This window comes from Patiria miniata, unplaced genomic scaffold, assembly GCF_015706575.1.
Source record: "Patiria miniata isolate m_02_andy unplaced genomic scaffold, ASM1570657v1 HiC_scaffold_5, whole genome shotgun sequence".
NCBI lineage: Eukaryota > Metazoa > Echinodermata > Asteroidea > Valvatida > Asterinidae > Patiria > Patiria miniata.
The window spans coordinates 11,353,637-11,373,488 of NW_024037072.1; the positions used below are offsets into that span (position 1 = coordinate 11,353,637).

At 41.3% G+C, this 19,852-nt stretch overlaps 1 protein-coding gene across 1 annotated transcript in view; it reads right to left on the bottom strand.

Annotated features, from left to right (window-relative positions):
- The window catches only part of LOC119741748 (furin-like), a 48,851-nt gene that overhangs the window by 637 nt on the left and 28,362 nt on the right, over nucleotides 1-19,852 (bottom strand). Inside the window, 7 exon segments of the mRNA XM_038217630.1 lie at nucleotides 319-4,496; nucleotides 6,796-7,106; nucleotides 8,181-8,298; nucleotides 8,943-9,046; nucleotides 11,317-11,417; nucleotides 12,744-12,956; nucleotides 18,128-18,300. Coding sequence (XP_038073558.1) covers nucleotides 3,967-4,496; nucleotides 6,796-7,106; nucleotides 8,181-8,298; nucleotides 8,943-9,046; nucleotides 11,317-11,417; nucleotides 12,744-12,956; nucleotides 18,128-18,300 — 1,550 coding nt within the window. The 3' untranslated portion in view covers nucleotides 319-3,966.

Below are 19,852 nucleotides of genomic sequence, written 5' to 3' on the forward strand. Positions count from 1 at the left end.
AAAGAAGAGTGAATAGTGTGAAATACTGTAGCGAACTTTGGAGCGTTCCAGTAATGGAGGAAAGCCAACCCAGTATTGAAGAAAAAGTGAGCAACCTAAGATTGGTCTATACAATGCAAAGAACTCTCTAGGATAAAAAATAGTCAAACCACATGCAAGTACAAGGGAAGAGAGGTGGAATAGTATACAAATAATGAATGTTTTTGAGTGCAATGGTAAGAATAATTTCATAAGGTGACAGATGGAATGTTCCATTCCATGAGGCGAAACCGAGTGGAATCATGGAATGGAATATTCCATCTGTCATTCCTTCCACACCTGAATGCCCATCACATGTGCGTTTTGTATGCACAGCAGCTCTGAACATCGCTAAAGAAGAGTGAATTGTGTGAAATACTGTAGCGAGCTTTGGAGCGTTCCAGTAATGGAGGAAAGCCAACCCAGTATTAAAAAGAAAGTGAGCAACCTAAGATTGGTCTATACAATGCAAAGAACTCTTTATGATAAAAATAGTCAAACCACATGAAAGTACATGGGATGAGAGGTGGAATAGTATACAAATAATGAATGTTTGTGAGTGCAATGGTAAGAATAATTTCATAAGGTGACAGATGGAATGTTCCATTCCATGAGGCGAAACCGAGTGGAATCATGGAATGGAATATTCCATCTGTCACCGAATAAAATTCTTTCCATTGTGTGAATGTGAATATTTGTTTTGTACAACACTTGAATAAATTCTCGGCATCTGATTGGTCAGAGCCACCAATCATGTGACTGTGCAATGGAACTTCTATTTACCATGGAATAGAACTTCTCATTTTGCGGTGCGGCCGGGCCGTGGGTTCGGACAATAATTCAATGACATGTGATCAGCAACCCACCAGTCAGATGACGGCGATTTACAAGATGTATTCAGGCGTTGTGCAATATACAAAAAATGAATGTTTGTGTGAGTGCAGTGGTAAGAATACTTTCATGAATGTTCCATTCCTTGAGGCGAAGCCTCATGGAATGGAACAGGCCATCTGTCACCGAATTTAGCATACTTGTATGCAGTTTGCTGCAGCTAAGTAGTGGGCTTGTGCAACAAGTACATTTGACCAACCACGATGGGTTAGGGAGGCGAGCAACAAACAAGTAGACAACCTTGCTGACCGGTTTGTGGATGCACAGAAGACATGTAATGAACAAGAACAGACATCCAGGCAGTGCAATGCAAGCATATCAATTGAAACTAAGTGAAAACCAAACATATAATTAAATACTTAAACAAAACAAAAAAATACATAAACATACCGGTACATGTACAACTACATGTTGGCCCAACCCTAGCATTCACTATCTGATCAAAAAAGTCATTTCTATTTTTTTCCCCCGCCATGAAACAAATTGCCAGGTTGGGCTAAACTTGTTTTTGTTCCGCATTAATGTGTTTTTTTTTTAACATAGTCTCTTTTGCATGCACGTACATGTACATATACCGGTATAAAGACACAAATCCACCTAATAATAAAAAGCAACAATTTTCATCACAAACCCCAAGCTTACCAACTACATGTACCATTTGTTACTTAGGCTATAATAAAAATACTATTCCATGTATATATGATTCCATTTTTTTTTATCAAAAGGCACACTGCGGTTAACAGTCTTATTTACAAAAATACTGATTTGAGTACAACACACATGTACACAGGTTGTTCCCATTCAACTCTGAGTGACATTTGGTACATTTCAAACTTAAATATTCTATTCGCGTCATCACCGGAGGAAGAGCTACATTGTATAATTTCAGCATCCAGCAATCCAACACAACTGGTTTACATTCTAAGATACGATGGACACTATAAACACAACGTCATGTAATTAAATCTTAGATCTACTGAACAATCTGCCCGCGCTATCACGAAGGCCCCCTTCAATGGCGAAAGCATTGTGCTAGCTATTGTTCAGATAATCCATCACAGGGCAGTTGCTTTGTACAATAGCATGCACAATGGTTTCTCCATTGAAGGGGGCCTAATCATGTGCCCAGATTTATCTATACAGGGTGGCTCCCCCAAAAACGAAACGCTACCCTGAAATTCAAACAGCCTATACCAATGCATGGGGAATTCTGTTAAAAGAGAAATGATACTAAGATCATCCGATTCGGTCCAGTATTTTTGTTCTAGAGCCTATTTTGGTAAAAAAAACTTGGGAGTCATTGTCTCGATGATTTCCTCAAATGGATAGAGGGGTTAATTGTTACATAATAATACCCACATGAAAGATGTGTGCTTCACAAAATAGCTCTGCAGCAAAAAACTACTGGACTGAATCGGGAGATCTTGGTATCATAATTCTTCTAAAAGGATTCTCCATCCATTGGTACAGGTAGTTTGAGTCTCAAGGTAGTGGAAGTATGCTGTTCCATTTTTTTTGGGGGGGGGCACCCTGTATATGACAATTCAGGTTAAACACACCTTATTATCAATAATTGTCCAAGAACTTGTGCAAGATGTGCATTAGTGGGAAACAGCATCATGTCGTGTACATATTAAATTTTCAGATACAATGTGTGTGTACATCTGGCAAAGGATTCTGTGTAAGAATAGGAAGTACATGTAGATTCTAAAAAAGCGTGCCTCTTAAAAAAGCTATAGTGTTACCGAATGGGGCTAACTCTCACAAGTACGTTTACAATGTACAATGTACCAGTATACCGGGGGTACATGTAGGTCGCTCTCAAATGACATCATTTCCTACAGACCAGCCACGTGCATCAGCATTTTGGGCGTCAACTTGCATAACGCGCATCGGCAGCGTCGCATTTCGAACACATTTCGAGCAACAAGCGCTTCTCCTACAGAGATGGCCATCTTTGAGAGAGACCTATAGGTTTTTGTGAATATGGGTGAAATTATTTGGTTAGGCGGTACACAAATGCTGCATGTGATACCACATTTGTTGTCCGAGTACCGCTGTGAAAGGATCGCATTGCTAAACAAACGAACCAAATATTTTCTCCTGCCTTTTGGGAAGACTTACGTGTTAGTGGTAGCCCCATTTGATCAAAATTAAACCCAAAACACTAGACTAAGAAATTTACATGTTAACCAATTACAAAATAATAATATGGACATAAATATAAAGTAAAGGGACACTGCATCCTGGAAAGCGCTCTATTGGGCTACAAAACGCATTTTAAATGAAATAATATTAATTGGAAAGAGCATTTAAAAGTAGGATACATAAACGTCCACACAACCATCCTTTGAAAATTGGCCATTTCTGTGCTATTGTGAGAACAAATTTTGGGGGTCAAAATTTTGACTATGTCAATCGCAAGACATCACAGGCTAATCACACGTCATCCAGTACGACAAATTACCTATATGACAGAGTAATTCCTGTGTCATTGTTTGTTCTACTTGAGATTTGACTTTTGATTGACTTTTGATTGACTTGTGATGGTCCGACTACAACCGGGGAACGAACCCCTTCACAATTTTGGTCGAGTCGACAATTTGTGTACCTCAACAGGACTTTCATGCAATAGAGAGGTTCTGCACGCGAACGGATACGATTAGCGCACTGGATGGGTCATAACTTTACGCGTATGTGGTCATGTGACGTCATACGCAACTTGCGATCCGCTACGCATACATGACACAGACATGCACCACAATCAATCAAAAGACAGACTTTTCTTCATTCAGTGTCAAATTATTTGATCTAGAGTTACATTACAACTAAATACAAGGACGGTAGAAAACATAACTGATTGGCAAAAAGCACTAAAAGCAGTGTAAGTAGTCACACCAAAAGTGCCCATAAATGATCAACAACTATCTAGTATAAACACAATATTGACCCAATTTCCAAAGGCTAAATATACGATATATTTAATTTTCTTTTAAATCACACAACTTACATTGTATTTCTAAGTACACACCGCAGTTAAGATAACATTATGATGCTTCAAATGTAGGAGTTAGGGGGTATAGGTTTCTCAGTGTATAAAACATTTCCATCGGCCTCAGCCTCATCACCAGAGTCGTCAAAGGCCTTTGTTAGTTCCTGGTATTCGTAATCACAGCCGTTCTCTTTGGACATGCCGGTACTTGTCCAGCTGCGGCAGAATCCCTGGCTGTGCGCTTGCAGGATCAGGAAGAACAGGAGGAACAGCCCGAGGAGGATCGCACACATGAACACCATGCTGAGCAAGATCTTCCCGTCATACGGCTGCACGGTTATACAGTACACGTCCCGCTTGATGTAGCTGTACGGGCAAGTCAGGCACTGCTCGTCACCAGGCCCGAAGCAGGTCTCGCAGGTGTGATGGCAGGGCAGGCAGGTGTGTACGATACTGGTGTTGTTCTCGGTGGTGTTGTCAGTATGGACTGCGGTGACCAGGTACTCCCCCATGGGGCAGTTGTTGGGGCCCACGTGGTCCTCCAGGGGATGCACCTCCGTGCCGTACATCACCAGTGCCCAGTGCTTGAGCGTACCTAGCGGCAAAGGAGAGCGGTGGTAAGCAACAGGCTTAGCAGCGTCTCGACAACACGGGCCTCTGGGCTGTACAAGCCTTGGTGCGCAGCGGATTGGGCCTGGGGGCAAGTCCTGCAAGAGCTGGACACACAGTCCGAGCGCACACAATTCCCGTACAGCCCTAGTTGTGGGGTACCGTGCACAGACAGGTGGTAGTCAGAGGAGCAGTGAGAGGGGCCATGGCGGGGGGCCAGCGGATCATGCTCAGTGCCGTATAGAACAAGAGAGCAGTTAACGACAGAACCTAGGCAAGAAGGAAATTATACACAAGTCCGTACCAAGCAAGCATGCACTCCATGCCTTTATTTCAGTACAACAATGTCCAATCTTCTTCTTTTTTAGCAGTTGAAGCAATTGTGCAGGAACATGAAGCAAAATTTGCAAAAAAGATTTGACGTTGTTGCACTGTTTTGGGAGACTTCTAAGAAAACATAAATCCTTCCTGAAAGTTTAATTTTCTTGCATGAAACCTCCGATCATGCAAACGGAAAATCAAAATGCTCAGCACAAGGAATGAAAACCAAAAAAACCAAAAATTGTTTCAAGAAAGCTACTTTAGATTCATATTTTTTTTTCTGGCACTTGGAAAAACATTTTCAAACCTTGCAAAAGAGATCAAAATATCGCAAGAGGTAGGGAGCTGAAAGCAAACTTTGGTAAAATGGGGATGCGTTTGGAAATTGGTCCCATGCCCTAGAAATGAAAACTAAAGCTCTGAGCAAAAATGAGGAAGAATGTACATGTATTAAAGGAAAAGCTGTTTAACTTGACTAAGAACATGCTTTTCAAAAGATGGAATTTGCGTTGGGTAGATGTAAAATTCAATATTGGGTTTAGCCTTTCATTGACGTATTTATTTTATACACACTGTATACTCAGTGTTGTACACAATCACTCGGGATAACACTGATTATACAGTGTTTATGAAAAATAAAAAAACGTCGGTGAACAGAAAAACCCAATATTGAAGAGCATGCTTACATCAGCGCTAAAAAACTTTGTGATGCAAAACCAATCTTCAAATTGGTGCAAAAGATCTGTAAGGTCATCAGAAATCTGTAAGGTCATCAGATAATAGCCTTTTGTCAACTATGAACTCTCAGCACAATACCTCTTCACCTCATCGAAAGAGATACTGATTTTTCAAGACTTCAAATGCCACTGCCGCTGTGCACAACCGGATGAAATTAATTAGCATGGACACTGCAACGTACAGTGTAAGCGCATGAACATGTTCTTGCGGAAGGCTATATGTGGGGTTCTTGTGGCGTGCGCACACAAATGGAATTATGGTAAGCATGGTAAGCAACAAGTTGGTCTTTGTTTGGCATTACCCTGCCGGAAATTCTTAAAGGGAAGATACAACATTTGCAAACATCAAAAAAGGAAATGATCTAGTATCATGAAATACCTTACTGGATTGTTAGGGAATGACAGTCTCAAGCATCCTGTTAAATCATGGGCCCTGGTGTGCTGACATTTTCAAGAAAACTTGTATTTTGCCAACGCTGGTCAGCCAACCAGCATCGGAGAAAGTAGGCTTTTTCAAAAAGTGGTCGTAAATTTTCATATTTAGTTATTCCGCATTTTCTTTGCAATTAATTACACACCTGGGAGGTGGTACAAGCCTGCTGAACTGATTCTCTGACCTTGCAATTCCCCAAAATCAATAAATTGCTCCGTTTCATCTTAAGTGGGGTCAGGGAACCAGATTACAAGAACATGATTGGTTTTCTTGGTTTCTCCAGCATCTACAAGCCCAAAACATGAAACAAGTCAGTTTAACAATATTTTCTATAACATACTAATCCTCCAAATCCATTAAATCTGAAAATTGCAGCAAAAGCAAATGTTATACATTCCCTTTAAGGCCCATTTACACTTCACGCAAATGCGAATGCAAAGCGAATATAACATCAAGAATCGTTTTGCTGCGAAATTTGCCAGGAGTTGAAATGTATTCAGCTTTGGAGATTTTGCAGGCAGATTCTTGCAGTGACGACACGACTTCGCATTCGGGTTCGCATTCACACCGAGGATCAACTGGCCTTTAGGAAGTTACATTAACAGGACAGAGCAAGAATCTCACAAACCCGCAATTTTAAAGGTTTTTGTGGTTAAGTGGCAAGTCTCATATAATGGAGCTCCTGTGAGCTACATGTTGTTCCTGATGAGTCCATAGTTGGCAAAGACACAAATGGCGAAGCAGGACCACAACACTGGTCCTGCCCCCTCATCTACCTAACCAACATCACTTACCAGTGTACGAGAACCCCCCAGTGTTCTGTATGACCAAAGTCCAGATCCCCTCAGGCTTCTCCCCCCAGGAATGGATGCTCATGAAGTCCCAGTCCGTGAACCCATCCCTGGAGGAATCCCTTTGTCTGGGGGGCAGCAGGGTGGCCTCTGTACCCAACGGAGAGGTCAGTTTGATAGTCAGGGCCCCCCGTTTGCCGAAGGTTAGTGTGATGCGGGCGTGGACGTGCTCTAGATGCTGGACATAGCTGGATGTTCCGTGGCAGCCCGTGGTGTTGAAGTGGATGATCAGCTTGCCACTGGCCGGGATGTCCCTGAGAGAATAGAAAAAAAGTCAACATTTCAAGTAAACAGTTTAACCAATTAGACCCTGTATCGCCCCGAACCACCCTGCCTGTTACCACCTGAACTGCCCCAAACCACCCTGCCTGTTACCACCTGTACTGCCCCAAACCACCCTGCCTGTTACTCCCCGTACCGCCCCAAACTACCCTGCCTGTTACTCCCTGTACCCCAAACTACCCTGCCTGTTACTCCCAGTAATGACGCAAACCACCCTGCCTGTTACTTCCTGTATCGACCCAAACTACCCTGCCTGTTACTCCCAGTAATGACGCAAACCACCCTGCCTGTTACTTCCTGTATCGACCCAAACTACCCTGCCTGTTACTTCCTGTACCGCCCCAAACGACCCTGCTTGCTACTCCCTGAACCGCCCCAAACTGCCTTGCCTGTTACTCCCTGTACCGCCCCAAACCGCCCTGCCTGTTACTCCCTGTACTGCCCCAAACCGCCCTGCCTGTTACTCATTGTAGCACCCCAAACCATTCTGCCTGTTACTCCCCACCACAAACTTTTGTAAACAAGTACCCTTTTTCACCAGCAGTTAACCCCAACCCCCTCAATATTTTTTAACGAGTGCCATTTTTGGAATTTTGCGCAAACGTCAGTAATAGTGTTGACCTATTGTTCTATAGCACCCATGATTGTCCAGTTTGAACAGTCCCTACATAGGAAGATGATGTCTATGGTGAACAAACCCTGTCTTTTCAACAGGTCTACCCCCCCCCCCTCCCTAATAAAAATGACCTTGCTACACCACTGCAGCAGCGGACAGTTCCCGATTTGGGCATAGTGGTTGAGACGAATATGACCAAGCTACTATGGTCACCTAACCGAAAGTCACCTGATCAAAATTAGTTAATACTTACTGTTGGATTGCCAGACCAGAACGCTACATTGCAGCACACACAGTTGCCCAGAAACCACACAAAGTTGCATCTACATTTCAATGTTTCAGATAGTCATGTAGAGCCAGTAATTTTGAAGTAAAGCCAAAACAAACTGCCACTGGATTGTTGCTATCGTGACATATTACATGTACTTACCTTGGTACAGGCAGGGCATTCTCAGTGCATATATGCTGCTCCGGCACGCGATTCCATATCTTGGCCCTGGTTACCATGGCGTCAGCATCCATCAATCCGTAACCATAGGAATGGCTCACTGTGAGATGACAAAATACAAGATACGCTAATACATTTGACATTGTATCTCTGACTGTAGAAACTATCCTGTTCTTACATCTGATACGGATTGGCTAATTCTAAATGCCCATTTGGGTAATTACTACGCATTTTAAGTATTGTGATTTGCATTTCATTCTCTGTTCTTATAATTTACATATTATCCTGAATGTCTTAGAAACTACCTAAGAACATTGGGTTTCGTGGCACGAAAAATACATGTAGTTGAGTAGACAAAGCATCAAACACTTCTAGAAGTAAAACTAGTATTTATAGATCATGTGACCTTTTTTTATTTTTTACAAAATTGGATGGTGTAGTAAGGCACGCAATTGGAAATTTAGAAAAAACGAGGAAATTTCAAACAAGCAAGACTTTGTACAGTGTTTTCAATTTGTAATGGCATTCATGAGAAGTAAAAAAAGAAAAAAACGAGGAAATCTGCTTTCAGCAAATGATTCTTTTGCAATGTGTGAAAAGACTGATGAAATACACACATGCTCAGAGAAAGCAACATATTCCACATTTGTACCGGTAACATCCCTTTTGTCATGCAAAGATGCATAATCTTAGCCAGCTAACCATTCATATAAGACCAAAATATAAATACATTTTGACCCGTACCTTTACGACCGACGCCGTTGGTCATCCAGTCTGGTGCATTCAGGTGTTCGGATCTGGACGTTAGGACAATGATGTGCTGTAGATCTCTCCACGTCAGATGCGGACTAGGCATTGCAAAACAACAAGGAAAATAACATAACAGATGGAAGTCTAAGAGGATTGATTCGTAGCCGAGCAGAGACTACTGCCTTCAGAATGCCATACCAGTGCTCTGTATACTTTAAAAAAAAAAAATGGTCAAACAAACCAGTGAGGGGAGCTGGCAACACTTTAGGTTGTTGCAGTAAAAGTTTTAATTTAATAAAGCGAACTAACAAAATCAGAATCTGAACCTTGGACCATAGAGTGCTGTACTGTTACTTTATCACGGCTAGCCAATACATTTTTATTGAGGCCTCTCAATAAATGCCTATATCTTAATTCTCAGAGCACTCTAAGACACCATGACACTCTTACATGTAAGTTCATGTTGTGTGGTCATTCGTGTAGCTCAAGGAACAGCAAAATGACAACCTGCGAGACCATCACCATGAATATGGCTAGTTCCATGAGTAGAGTGCTATGTGTATAAATTCAGGGGTCATTAGCTTGAATTCTGCGACAATATTGACCCAAGTAATAACATGGCTCAGAATGCCTGTTTTCTTAGAAGGGTTTTAATAGTTCTAAAAGAACTTGTCTTTGGTCTCAATGTTTTGACTAGGCTGCTCTAGTCATCATCAGGAGACTGGCCATTTATGTTTTTCAAATATACATTTTTTGTATAAAGATCTTTAAATATGGACTGTAATGGCTTCTTTGTCAACTTACATTTTAAAAAAGTACATGTAATATCCTAAACATGCTAGATGCAGTTTGTATCAACAGTGCAACACAAAAGACCGCCTTGCACATGTACATGTATGGTCCAAAATATTGAAAGAAAAAGTTGGATTTGATATGAATATTACAATAGTAATTCAAATCCACTAAAGTTTTGATTAGAAATGTTACGTATACAACATCATGCAGTAATAAATGCCTTGCAATATTGCAAATTATTAATTCAAGTCAGTGAATTAACATGTGAAATTGAACACACTTTAAAATATTGAACATTTAATATTCCCAAGTGACAAATTCAGCCAGAAAAGTCATAGAGCCATATGATACACAAGCCAATGTGCGTGTACAATGTACACTGCCATATTTAACATCCTCAGTTTAAGTACATAATTTAAGTACTGCATTGCAATACATAATGAATTCTGCATTCATAATGCAGTGTCCCCATGGATGCACATTTTTCTCTTCTGTTTTTAATTCAATAAAATTCTTTGTCCACATTGCCAGAGGCAATACAACATGTCGCAGTATGCTCAAACGGCACTCGATGGTGCAAATATGCACTGTGGTTTGGAAACCGTGAAGACGCGTGACTGTAGGCGTGTTGATGAAACAGGATGCAATAAAATGGAATATACATGTTATCCAGGATGTTTAGAAAAAGTAATCCCTCCACCGCACAGCTTTCGTCTATTGTTGTGAAAACAGCTGGTCAATGTAAATGGACACAAACTGTTTACTAAATGAGAAAAATAACATGACAAAAGCGCATTTATTTAAATATGCAGTCCCAATGCTTTTTTCGCGTTTCATCCCGAAAAATAGATTCCTTTTCTAAATTGCTATAATTCAGGAAATACCGGTACGGTATAACAGTTATTCTCTTTTCAACGAGACAATGGAAGAAAAAATCAGCCCATGTTTAGTTATTTTGACTTATTGGCTGCCAGACAATAGTTCCTGTTGGCATGGGGTAAGCTGGTTTGTTTGGGCAAACCGGATCTGTTTGTGCCCAAAACAAAAACCTTTTTTTTCCCAGAAGTTTGTCAAAAAAAAACCCAAAAAAGGAGGTTTTTGCTTGGAATAAAACATACTAGTTGGAAAAATATTAATGAAATTCAAATTTGCTGAACAGCAGGGGGAACGCAACGTCAACACTACTGCATAAAATTTGACTGAATATTTTTTCTTCCTTTGGTGGTATGTTAGGCCTTTTTTACAAGGCACTAATTGCATTACCAAATGTTAAATCAATGTTGAGCTGGGCAGCCCAACCCCGGCAAGCTTAGTGGCTGGGTGGTAAGACATCGGCACTAGTAAGCAAGAGGTTGTGGGGTTCTATTCACATCAACAAGCTTGCATAGCACAAGCTCTCGGACGGCAATGAGTAAACATTGTTTATATCATTGCATTGGTGAAGAGGAAAAACCAATAGAACGCAAGCTTGATATTACATGTATTTGGCACAAACACTCAGAAAGTACCAAGTGTGCTAATATAAAGTTGCATAAACCCGAATACCCCTAACAGTCATGAAAACCTGTCTTACTTTGCTTGGAGTGCCAAGGCACACATGCCCGCAGCTAGTGGGGCAGAGGCGGAGGTACCACTGTGTTTGTCAGTGCAGCCCAGATTCAGATCAGTCGTTATCTGCAATCAAAACGGTCAACAACATTACTAACAATGATACTCTCATAGACACCTAAATATGGCCTGATATTAGGTGAACAAGCGACACTCCCTGCATGACTCAAGTGTGGAATTCACTACATTCACTACATTTCAAATAGTGATGTGTATCAGGTCGGGTTGACGAGGCTGAACCGACCCGAGACATTAATTTTATAAACTGAATCCGAACCAAAACCGAACTGGACTACCTCAAACCGACCCGACCAGACAACAATTCAAAGAAAACCGAGTCACCTGAAACCGAACCCACCCGAAAACCCCCGAATATTTGGCTTTGGCAAATGTGTCCGCTTTTTGCACCTGAACTAACCCGCTTCGCGTAACTGAATCATGCAGTGCGGCACTCACAACGTGACCTACTGGTGGGCCTACATATTATAGACCGATCGAGACAGACCGCAAACCATTTTTAACCGCACCACGCGCAGTGACTCTGCACTAAATAGTGTGATTTTCCATTCTGTTGTGGTTCATTTTTCCAAAATGGCTTAACCGACCCGACCCGACCCAATAATCGCAAACGCAAAACCGAAACCCACCCGACCCGACTAAAATGATGGACAAACCGACCCGACCCAACCCGACCCGAAGTTGGTTTCAGGTCGGGTTTGCACAACATTAATTTCAAATCATCAGTAGAAACAGTAGAAATATCTAACTCTAGAACATTGAGGGAAAAATGTATGTATAATGTCACTTTATGGTGCACCAACAAGACAGTTTTGTCTGTGGCATGACCGGCAAAACTTAACTTTGCACACAAATACAATATGTACATGTACAAATTCAAAAGCGCACTGCAAAGCATTGCCCCAAAGAATCCACTTACAAACTTTAACTGTTCAATAATCATCACCTGTCTTTCATTGTTTATGTGATGAACCACACTGAAAAAAAAACACCAAATGGATGTGGCAGCCTAGACGATTAAAACCATCATCATTGCATTGTAAAAGCAGATATCTTGTTGCTGAGTGCAAAATGAACACCGTACGGCATTATAGATGTATACCATATTATGGATGTCAACTGTTTTTGCACGATACACTTCTGGTATAGCAAGATTTGCTATGCAAAGACAGCTTTTCCATATTGTGAATTACTAGTATACTGTTCATGATTGGCCGACTCTTTTTAGTAAGGAAACTAGCTTTTGCACTATTTTCTTCCCCACAAAAGCTGGGCCCGGGACTTGCGCAGATAAAAAAAAAACCGTCTCAGAACGTGAACCCGCATCTGAATTGCTTGGGTTCAATTTGCAATTCCACGTGAGCCTCTACTTACAACTTCTTGTTCACCGGTACTGCCGCTGCTGTAGGTGGTGGCTATAGTGGAGGCACAGGGCTCCGAGTACCAGGGAATGTTGCCCCTCTCTGACACACTGCTGACTGAGATGGTGTAGATGGAGTTGGTGTAACCGTCACAGTTGCAGCTGTCTTTAGACCGGCCGCCGTTACCCGAGGCCCAGACAAAGATAGAACCTAGCCCACCACGACCCTGGCAAAGATGACAAATCAACAAAATGAGAATGTAAAAATCATGGATACGAGAACACCAATGTTTGCTAGAATCCTGGCACGCATGTCCTTTTGTGTTTGTACAAAGTGACAACTCAAGGTGGCATGGGTGGCTTGTGCTTTAAGCGCTCGCCTCTCACCAAAGTGACCACGGTTCGAATCCTGGCCACGGATCACATGTGAGTAGAGTTGTACGTTGGTTCTCTCCTGTGCCACAAGGGTTTTTCTCTGGGCCCTCCGGTTTTCCTCCCTCAGGGAAAATCAAACACTTTCGATCTCAGGCTGTGCTCCGTGGTCATATATGGGTTGATGTGGCCGGCAGCCATAGGCACCTTTACGTGCCAGTGGCCCGACCACGTCGTAGCCGCGTCCTTCGCAATTCAGCATACCAGCTGCGAGTAAGGATGATTAGCCTCCCAAATTATTACATCTTCAGCATGTTCAGAGAGCGAAATCTGAGTGGACATTGAACATTCTCAGGCCATTCACTAAATCTGTCTGAACAATGATGGACATGCTCGGTCAAATTTTGCATTGTACCCGCAAGCTATTAGGGAAAGAATTTGAAACTTTGCTTTTGACAGCTGATCATTTTTTTGTGATTGTTCATTTCGTTTAAGCAGGTTTTTGTCTCTAAATTCACCCTCTGATCTTCCACACACACATATGAGTAATGCACACGGTCAACACGTTAAACATGTTAAAAGCGACATCGCGAAAGATGTTCAGGCTAATGCACTGTTCATCGGGAAATTTCTAAATGTTTAAAAGTTCATCCTTATATCCTAGTTATTAAAAAATCATACGGTGTCTGATGTCTGTCTGTGTGTCATGTTTTTTGTAAAAGGCCTAAAGAGTGTTCGCAAGCACAAAATGCAACATTTAACGGAAAGGCTTGGTTAATGCTCCAATTTCACTGTCCTCTGAAGTCATGGTTGGCACTTGCAAAAAATGATTTGATTGTTTTGTTTGGCTTTTTGGCAAATTTGATTCTTTCAGACTTTGAATAATTAAATACCGTATTACAACATGATCTCTATGAAAACACTCTAAAATGCATCGCTATTACTAAAAACATAATATTACGATGAAAATGTGGCAAATACCCTTTAACCATCGATCGTACAAATTTGTACGATATTACATTTCGAAACCTGACTCAAAATGTCAATTGCGTGCTTGCTAGTAACTGTTACAACTAGATAGTGTAAGGGAATGATAAAAATGTTAATTCTAATATGCTGATGATCCATAACATGTTTAATACTGCATTAAATTTGCATTAAATGTTGCTGTGTTTTGCGAGGTGCATCCGTTTCAAACATTAAAATGCATGAACAGCAGTCCCACAATGGTAGCCACAGAATTAATTATGACGAGCTCCCCTAGTGTACGTGTACATGTAGGCCCCATCAGAACAAAAGAACACACACAATGGTACACTAGTTCTTCATCATGGTTAAGATTCCTCATTTCGACACCACAATTCCACAGTAATACAGACAGTCCCTTTAAGTAACTCCACACAAATCACCCCCCCCCCCCCACTAGGAAAAAGCCTATAATGCACAGGATTGTTATAATGCCAGCAAATTGGATAAAATCCAGTCGTGATACTGTGAAATCCCATCGTTGAGAAGCTGGGATTACCAAAATAATTGGGCCGATTTTGTGTGTGTGTGTGGTAATATTGGAAGTACCCACAGTTTGCATGCCAGAAAATGTCCATTTTTGTTTTTCAAATGAAATTCAGTAAACAAAAATAATCAGTGCAAATCCCCATAGACTTTTTGTATGCAAATGAAACACCTACACTGCAATCTGGACAAGCATCCTTAGAAAATTCACACAAAATGTCATAAAAATTAAGTAATGCAAATGAGGGATTTCTCCCACGGGAGACAACATTTGCTCTCCGACAATTGTAATAGTTTTTTTCAAATGAGTGCAAAGAGAACTCCTTTCTTTTTTTCTACGGAAGGGAAGAGAGGGGGAGTGTTAAGACAGCAGAAATGGAAGACCTTCAGTAAAGTATCTGTTATAGTGCAGGGTTCGACCTTAACTTTTTTGTTCACTAGCCAGCCGGGCTACTGAAACAGGCTCTTAACTAGCCCGCAGACATTTTCACTAGCCAAATTTTTTTTTTCCTTTTATAGAATGTCTCATAAACAACAATGTGCACATGTGAAACGTGTATAGATCCTGAAAGTTGACCCCTGGTGGCGCCCTTCAGGGCCCCTCAAAAAGGAATATTAACGTGTAAAAGTCAGAGCTTTTGAAATTAGTTTTGGTATATTGATTTCTTCAGAAAATTACCCTCGGCATTTTATGGAAACTAAAACTTCGCATGACGGGAAAGAGAAATATCGTACCAAAAATCTACCTCTCACTTCCGGAACCTTCCGTGTGGACTCGTGGAACTCAATCACTTGTTCAATCAAGCATGACAATTTTTGAAATAATTTTGTGGCGGTCATTGGGTAAAAACTTATATCAAACTTAGGGTCCACTATAAGTCCGATGCCTCATAGGTCCGACGCCTCATAAGTCCGAATTTTTTGGCTTATGAGGCATCGGACCTATGAGGCGTCGGACATTATGATATGGCCCCTAAACTTGAACAGGAGACTCAAATGGCTTTTGGGACGGACATTTAAAAAAAAATACAAATACATTTAAAATGTTCGATGATAAAACTGTATTAAAACGTGATCCAAACGAGCCTGAGTAAATCTAGAATCCATGGGACGTACGCAGGTAAATTTTCGCGTTGTTATAATTTTCGTTCTCACGCAAGTATGTGATGTGAAAACAGACGTGATCCATAAGGGCGACCCTGAAACGAAAATAGGTCGTAACAAAGTGAAATTCATTTTTTTCCATTTCCAACTGATTTCTGATCCATTCTGAGGCAATCTTGCCAGTGTTTTTAATAAACAGATCTAATAATGTAACCCTTTAAAACAGTTGATAAAATTAATACAGGTTTGCTTTCTAAATTTCATGATTTATTTCTTCCTGTCCTTTCATCTTTGATCCCAATAATTTTTTGCCTCGCCAGCCGGGCTACTTAAGGAATAGTTTGACTAGCCCGCCGCTGTTTTGACTAGCACTTGGCTAGCGGGCTACCGCGTATTTCCAGCCCTGTAGTGTAAGATAAACTTGTATCAACTGTCAAAACACGAATGGGAAATATGCAAAATGCAGAGAGAAAAGGTACGTCTACAAAGAGAAAAATTTGCCAGGTCCTTTGAGAAATGGGACTGCTGCCCAGAACAATTAACGTGTAAAAGGGCACGTGAATGTGTGACATCAACACCCCAGTCTCTTCCCCGCCCCCTCTCTTTTCTACTCCAACACCTAATTTACCGTGTATGTACCGGTATCCCTCCTTCACGACATCCCGGATCTGACACTGGCAGTACACGCCGTGAATGCTGAAAAGCAAGCACAAGATCCTATAGGACTGTTCCATGTGCCATAATGACCGTGAAGTTTGCATACATTTGGGGAAAATTAACGTAACCCTGCCAGGATTGTATTTCCTCGGTCCAAGCTGCGATAGGACCATCAATAGATTATCAACCCACAGCAGTTCATGATTCAGGAAACTGTGCTCATCCTCGCCTGCATTTGTTGCCAGTGCGATTATCTTGCAAGCAATACTGTCCTCATTGGAAACAACACTGCGAAGAGCAAACAGCACATCTGCTCAGTGATTTTCGCCTGGTCCTTTTTCCCCCTTGGAGAAACAAGTAGTCTGTACGCTGAACATGTGCATTAAAAGGCTAAATGGAAACTTAACTTATTTAAGCTCACTCCACTCCAACCTCCTCACAAAAATAACCCTTTTTGTTTATTTTTTTTTTAAGTTGAAGAAAGAACTTGACTGGAGTTGGTTTTTAACCTGCGACCTCCGGATAACCGTTCCAGTGCTCTACCAACTGAGCTATCCAGCCTTATATTCACAGTTCCCAGTAAGTAGAGCACCGGCGCGGCAATCCGGAGGTCGCAGATTCAAACCCTGCTCAAGTCAATTTCTTTGTTCAACTTTACAATTATTACGATGCACCAAGTCAGTTTCCCTTTGTGTTTTTTTTTTTTTTTAACTGAATACTTTCTGAGGAATTCACCTAAATTTCAGAAAACTTCCCTAATGTCTTCTCAAAACTACTTCTTCCAAATTTGCTTTTGCCTCCCTGCCCTTTTTGTTTTTTTGTTCAAGATCTCATGTAAAGGCCATATCATTTAAAACTCAATCTGCAGTCCATTGTATTCATTTGACAGGTATATGTACATGTGCTTCGCTTTAATAAGGGAATAAATGTGTGCTCCGGAGGTTTTTATCACTCTGTTTAAGACCACTTAGAGTCTGGGTGCTGATAATTACCCGAGCCGGAGGCGAGGGTAATTATCAGCACCCAGACTCTAAGTGGTCTTAAACAGAGTGATAAATACCGACGGAGCACATATTTATTCCCATTCATAAATACCTTTTCGGTAAAAAAAAATCATATAATTCGTTCAAAACATCCCGATTTTGTTTAACAAATTCACTTTATGCTTTTTGAAACATCCCTCTTGCAAAAATAATGGAGTGTTCAGCTGGCGAGTAAGATGTAAACAACCCTTTTATGGAGATTGACGCACGCGTATCATGTTCTGTGCGATGTCGCGCAGAACGCACCTGGCGCGTTGCGTTTTGAATTTAGAACTATAAAATTCTGACTCCCTGGTAGTGTTGCGCATGCCTACGTGAGGATTGTGAACGTTCAACCAATGAAACGATAAGAGGCACTGGATTTTTAGGAGTCTACATTTTATTGTGACTCTGGAAAAGTGTTTAAGACCAGCTAGCCATGTCTTTATCATCCGTTTAAGACCGGCCAGGTGACGGGCTCTCGACCAAAAGGAATGCGTAAACTGTCTTAGGTATTTATGAATACATAATCACTCTTAGAGATAGAAGGCATTAGAGAATGTGTCCTGAATTTACAAAATCTTATAATCAGATGTAAAAGGGGCATAAAAAAATTGAACCCCAAATTGATGAAATGACCCAATACCCTCTATGGTAAATGAATAACACGCATGCACGTACACGGCACCATAAGACCAAATCATGAAAGCATGCGTGCTGCCTAAAATTACCTTAGTGATCCCATCACAGAATGCCTTTTTGGCCAACGGGCCCGGCCCGTCTACTGTCTTGCCGTCATCGTCAGGCCCCCAGCTGGCACTGTAGATATCTACATGGTCCGGGCGATGACTTAAGGATCTTGCCTCTACTGCATCTGTTACATCTCCATCCAACATACGCACTCCTAGAAAAAAAAAACCAAAACAAAAAATACATTACCATATTAGGGAGAGACGGTTGAACATATTGCCGATGACGCCTGACGCTCACGCAAACCCGCTACATCTTAAATTTGCGCATATTTAGAATATGATAATCGTACGCGCTTTGTGCTAAACACCAGAGTCTTATATAGCGCTCATAGGTCTACATGTTCCGGTACATGTACCAACAATTAGGTACTGAAGGCGCTGAAAATTAAGTCTATTATTAAAGACAGGTAAATAAAGTTTATGAGAAATATTAGACCCACTATGTTGCACCTTATAAGGGTTTACAAGGTGCTGCAGCGCATATTGCAGCCACTGCCAGAAACACCGGGGCAAACCCCTTCTCTTTAGCGATAAGTGTTACTGGGTTCTTTAACGTGCATTACACAACACACGGGACCTACAGGTTTGCGACCCATCCGAAGGACGAATCAATTTTCACACTCCGCCATTGGGCATACAGAGCCTCGATCTGGCAACTTTACACAATAAAAATAGCCGGTTCAGTGACACGGGAATCACTGAACCGGCTATTTTTATTGTGTAAAGAAACCAGATCGAGGCTCTACATGCCCATGGCGGAAGTGTGAAGAGAGTGAATAATGGTAAAGTGCCTTGCTCAAGAGCAAGCACCATGTGTCATGATTCGAACCCATGTACCACGGCACACGAGTCGAACACCGTAACCACTGGACCACAGCACCCCACACGCGCAAACTAGTATACACCCGCGGTGTGCCCCTTCCACAGGCTCTCAGAAGTGGTTAAAAAAGCACCCTCTCTTATTGTCGCACAGAGCCCATAAGCACTGTATACTCTGAGAACTTTTTGTTGTGAAAATATACATGCCTGAATTGCAAACTCAAAGTGAAAATTTGCAGAATTTGCGCATAAGACGGTTTAACTGTATGAATAGCCTGTAAGGTAATATACACGCACTCATGTACATGTAATCTAATGATGCTAGAGAGAGTAAATTAATACACTAGCTTGATGTTAATTGCGCACTGCTTTAATTCTATCTGATAAATGCAATTAATGCCTTTGGCTCGGGTATCAGCATCCAGACTCCAACCGGTCCTAAACAGAGTTTTTAAACCTCCCAGCACATATTAATTCCCTTACTTAAGTACTTTGCAGGCGCATAAGGAACTTGTGTGTACATGTACATGTATGTATATCAACTCTGTGTGGAACATGTACATGTAATTCGACGCATTGTATCACAGATGGACATTTTTGATTTAAGTTACGGCATTCTCTTTGTAACACGGTAGACATTATTCCAGAAACAACACACGTACCATGTTTGAGTACACAAATGAAGCATGCTCAATGATGCAACTACAATGTACAAATGTATGTCACAAATGTACAAATTCAGATCTTCATCTAGATGCATGCTGTAATGTTACAACCAAAGAGCTATGGGTCCTAGCTCTATGCTACAACATACAACGTACCGGCTACATGTATACTGTACTATAGGCCTACCGGTACACTGTAAAAAATAGGCAAATATGTTGT